At 40.4% G+C, this 3,410-nt stretch overlaps 1 protein-coding gene and 2 non-coding genes across 3 annotated transcripts in view; 1 reads left to right on the plus strand and 2 right to left on the minus strand.

Annotated features, from left to right (window-relative positions):
- Window positions 1-1,448: 1,448 nt before the first annotated feature.
- The window catches only part of LOC104955124 (zinc finger and BTB domain-containing protein 48-like), a 3,440-nt gene continuing 1,478 nt past the window's right edge, over window positions 1,449-3,410 (plus strand). The window contains exons 1-4 of the mRNA XM_010782353.1: window positions 1,449-1,643; window positions 1,727-1,863; window positions 2,643-2,807; window positions 2,903-2,991. Of these exons, the coding sequence (XP_010780655.1) occupies window positions 1,621-1,643; window positions 1,727-1,863; window positions 2,643-2,807; window positions 2,903-2,991 (414 nt within the window). The 5' untranslated portion in view covers window positions 1,449-1,620. The remainder of the gene's footprint in view (window positions 1,644-1,726; window positions 1,864-2,642; window positions 2,808-2,902; window positions 2,992-3,410) is intronic.
- On the minus strand, window positions 3,037-3,108 carry trnam-cau (transfer RNA methionine (anticodon CAU)). The gene has a single exon. It is a non-coding gene; the product is annotated as a tRNA-Met (tRNA).
- Window positions 3,111-3,183, minus strand: trnar-ccu (transfer RNA arginine (anticodon CCU)). Its single transcript has one exon. It is a non-coding gene; the product is annotated as a tRNA-Arg (tRNA).

Genomic DNA, 3,410 nt, shown 5'->3' on the forward strand with positions numbered 1-3,410 from the left:
CGAAGCCTGAAGGGTAAACACCAGGTTTACTAATCTACCCGCACAATTTGTCCGGTGTCGGAATGTCTCGCTATGTTAGTACATTCTTAAAAAACAAAACACCATTTAATTTCGGGTTAAAAATGTGTTGTAACTGTGTTACTGAACGGGTAATATATTACCCACATTTCATTAGTAATGCGTTACATTACTTCGTTACAGCAAAAAGTAATATATTACTGTAACTCCGTTACTTTTGTAACGCGTTACACCCAACACTGGTCTCAGGGGATCTTAATATTTAAGAACCTATTAATGTGTTATACCAGATTAACGGAAATAATCTCAGCTAACTGACGATATAAACCATTTTTACCAAAACAAAAACACAAGTCTCATAAGAGGCATCTAAATGACCCCTTAGCGAAAAATGCTAACGGACATTGGCACAGAACTCAAGATAAAAGTACCCTTATTACTTATCGTAGCTGCACATACAAGATATCCGATTAAAGCTGAGGTTCCACAGATTATTTAGGTATATAGTATCATCACTGAGTGATCCGAACTTGCGACAGGGGAAGCAAAGACAGACATCAAAACACGTACCTTTACGTAGCTTCTAGGGAGATTGTCTCACCGTAGCTGTTAATCTGATCAAAAGAAGTGTTCAATGGCATTAAAACGAGAAAAAACGGAGCTGAAACGGTTAATCCATAGGTTGATAAAGTTTCTGGGCAATAATTTGAATTATTTATAATCCATAATTCCATTTTTATGTAAAAATCGCAGAGCAAAAGTTAGCTGCTAATGGTAGCCACCAGAGTGGCTGCTACTTCCAGTCTTGGCAATGCAGCAGTATAACACACACACATGACCAAATAAGGACTATGTGGGAGTTCCCCTCGATTCCATTGGCTCTGACGGTTAGAAAGAGATGTCACATGTCAAAATCCAGCAGGGGGAGCCAGAGATATGAAAAATCCACCCAAATGGCCCCAGAAGAGGTTTTTTTTTGCTAAATCTGTCTAAAAAGGTCAAATATCACTTGTTTTGCATCAATCTTGATACAGGGTACTTATATGTTTTACTTTGGATTGCTAAAGCTTTTAGTCTACTAACCCATCATCCAAGGTTAGCTTTCACTATAAGTACAAAAATATATTTTGGACGGACACTATAATTTACAGTTTTTTACCATGTTCAATCTGAATTTTCTTTAAAATAAAGAACATCTATATTGAATCTGACTTTTCTACATCAAACTGACAGGTTTATCATTACTTTGAGAAAAAAGATTATTAATTTAACCCTTTTAGAAGGGAAGATATGGTCATTTGTTCTGGGAATGTCATTTTCGAGCCTGAAACCTGAAAAACAGGCTCGGGGTTTAACAGGTTAACAAAGGTTTCCCACAGTTTGCCATATATTTTCAATGCAATAAACACTAATAACCTCAAGGTTTAAGGCTGTAGTTTCATTCTGTTTTAACAATATTTGACTCTTCAGTGTTCCCAGTGCCCCAAAACCTTCCTAACTCGGACGGAGCTGCGTGTGCACGAAGCAGCCAAACATCGAGGGGAGAAGCCGTTTGTGTGTGAGGAGTGTGGCCATCGAGCGTCCAGTCGAAACGGCCTGCAGATGCATATCAAAGCCATTCACAGGTAGCTATTTCCTGATTTGATAATAAAATACATTGGTCGCATTTGTGCAGATTGTCTGAGTCTTTTGTTGTCTTGCTTTACAGGAATGAGCGGCCTTTTGTATGTACCCTGTGTGGCCATGCATTCTCCCAGAAGAACAACCTGAACATGCATCTGCGTATACACAGCGGTGAGAGGCCTTACCAGTGCCATCTCTGTGGGAAGACCTTCAGGACTCAAGGTAAAGACCATCCTCTTCTGTCTGCTGCCATCTCCATCACTGTGAACACAACCAGATCGAATCAATAGGTTCTCAAACCAACAGACAACAAATCACATTATTTTAACCATAATGCTGCAACTTGAGTCACAATTGAAATGCACATATTTTTTGGATTCATTGGGACTAACACTTAAGCACATCTCTGTTCCACAAATCTGCCTAAAATCATAGAAAAAGACACTCTGTATAACCCCAGAAGTTGCCTGAGATTCATCACGTTTTTAAGTTGTTTTCAGTATTAAAGTAATACAGTGGTAGTTCTCTGTACATCCATGAGCAAACAACAACATGTAATAGCTTATTCTGTATACTTTCAATTATGTCATTTAAATGGGTTTAAGTAGTAGGCCCCAGTGTAACTCACTGAAACCCCTGCATCGTCATACTTCCTGTTTACCTCCCCTAAGCCAAAGAACTATGGGACATGTAGTTCAAACACTTTGTGCATGATTGTCCTTTTAAAAACTATTATGTGTGTCATAATAGGTTTGACAAAATCTGTTCACATTACATTTTTTGTATTGTTGCAATAATTGTTATTTCTTGAGATTACGGAGATTTAGAGAAATTAAAGGTTGGGAGTAATGCATTTAAAAACCTCTGGATTAGATTAAAATAGAGATATTCATATTCATTTGATTTATCCAACTACTGAAAGCAGTCTTCTTGAACACACTACAAACATTTATTTAAATAGATATTTTGTTTCATGTTTGATTCTTTCTTTCTAATCCCAGCCAGTCTTGATAAACACCAGCGGACACACACTGGTGAGCGTCCGTTCAGCTGTGATGTGTGTGAGCAGCGATTCACAGAGAAAGGCGCGCTCGTCCGTCACAAGGCCAGCAAACACGAGGAGGGTCGACCCCACTGCTGTCAAATCTGTGGCAAGACCTTCAAAGGTGCCATAAAAAAAAACTATAAATCAATAAACCATGTAGCCTGAGGAGAAAAGCCTTGAAAACTCACTTAATGTTATTTATTGCCTTTTACACAGCGAGGGAGCAGCTGCGTGTTCACCTACGTCGCCACAAGGGAATGAGGAAGTTTGAGTGCATAGACTGCGGCTACAAGTTCACTCGGCAGGTGAGCTGACGTCCTGATTATTGATTTAGTTTCACCATAAATGATTAGCAGAGGATGGTTTCGATCCATCGACCTCTGGGTTATGGGCCCAGCACGCTTCCGCTGCGCCACTCTGCTGCCACCTCAGATGGGACTCGAACCCACAATCCCTGGCTTAGGAGGCCAGTGCCTTATCCATTGGGCCACTGAGGGCCTTATGGCTGCTGTAGGGGGACGCCCCCAGTGTGAACAGATTGTCCCCGGTGGTAATTCACATGCTTAATACCTTTCTGAATGAGCTCATCTAACACACTGAGACACCGGGGGACGGTTGGCCTTTGTGTTCAGTTGGGAGAGTTTCCGCTGATGTGTTCAAAGGGAAGTGTGGTGTTGTTCAATTGGTGTGCACTCCTGGCAGGATAAGTGTTTGGTTTTAAGTA

Source organism: Notothenia coriiceps, unplaced genomic scaffold, assembly GCF_000735185.1.
Source record: "Notothenia coriiceps isolate Sejong01 unplaced genomic scaffold, NC01 NC01_scaffold00024650, whole genome shotgun sequence".
Taxonomy (NCBI): domain Eukaryota; kingdom Metazoa; phylum Chordata; class Actinopteri; order Perciformes; family Nototheniidae; genus Notothenia; species Notothenia coriiceps.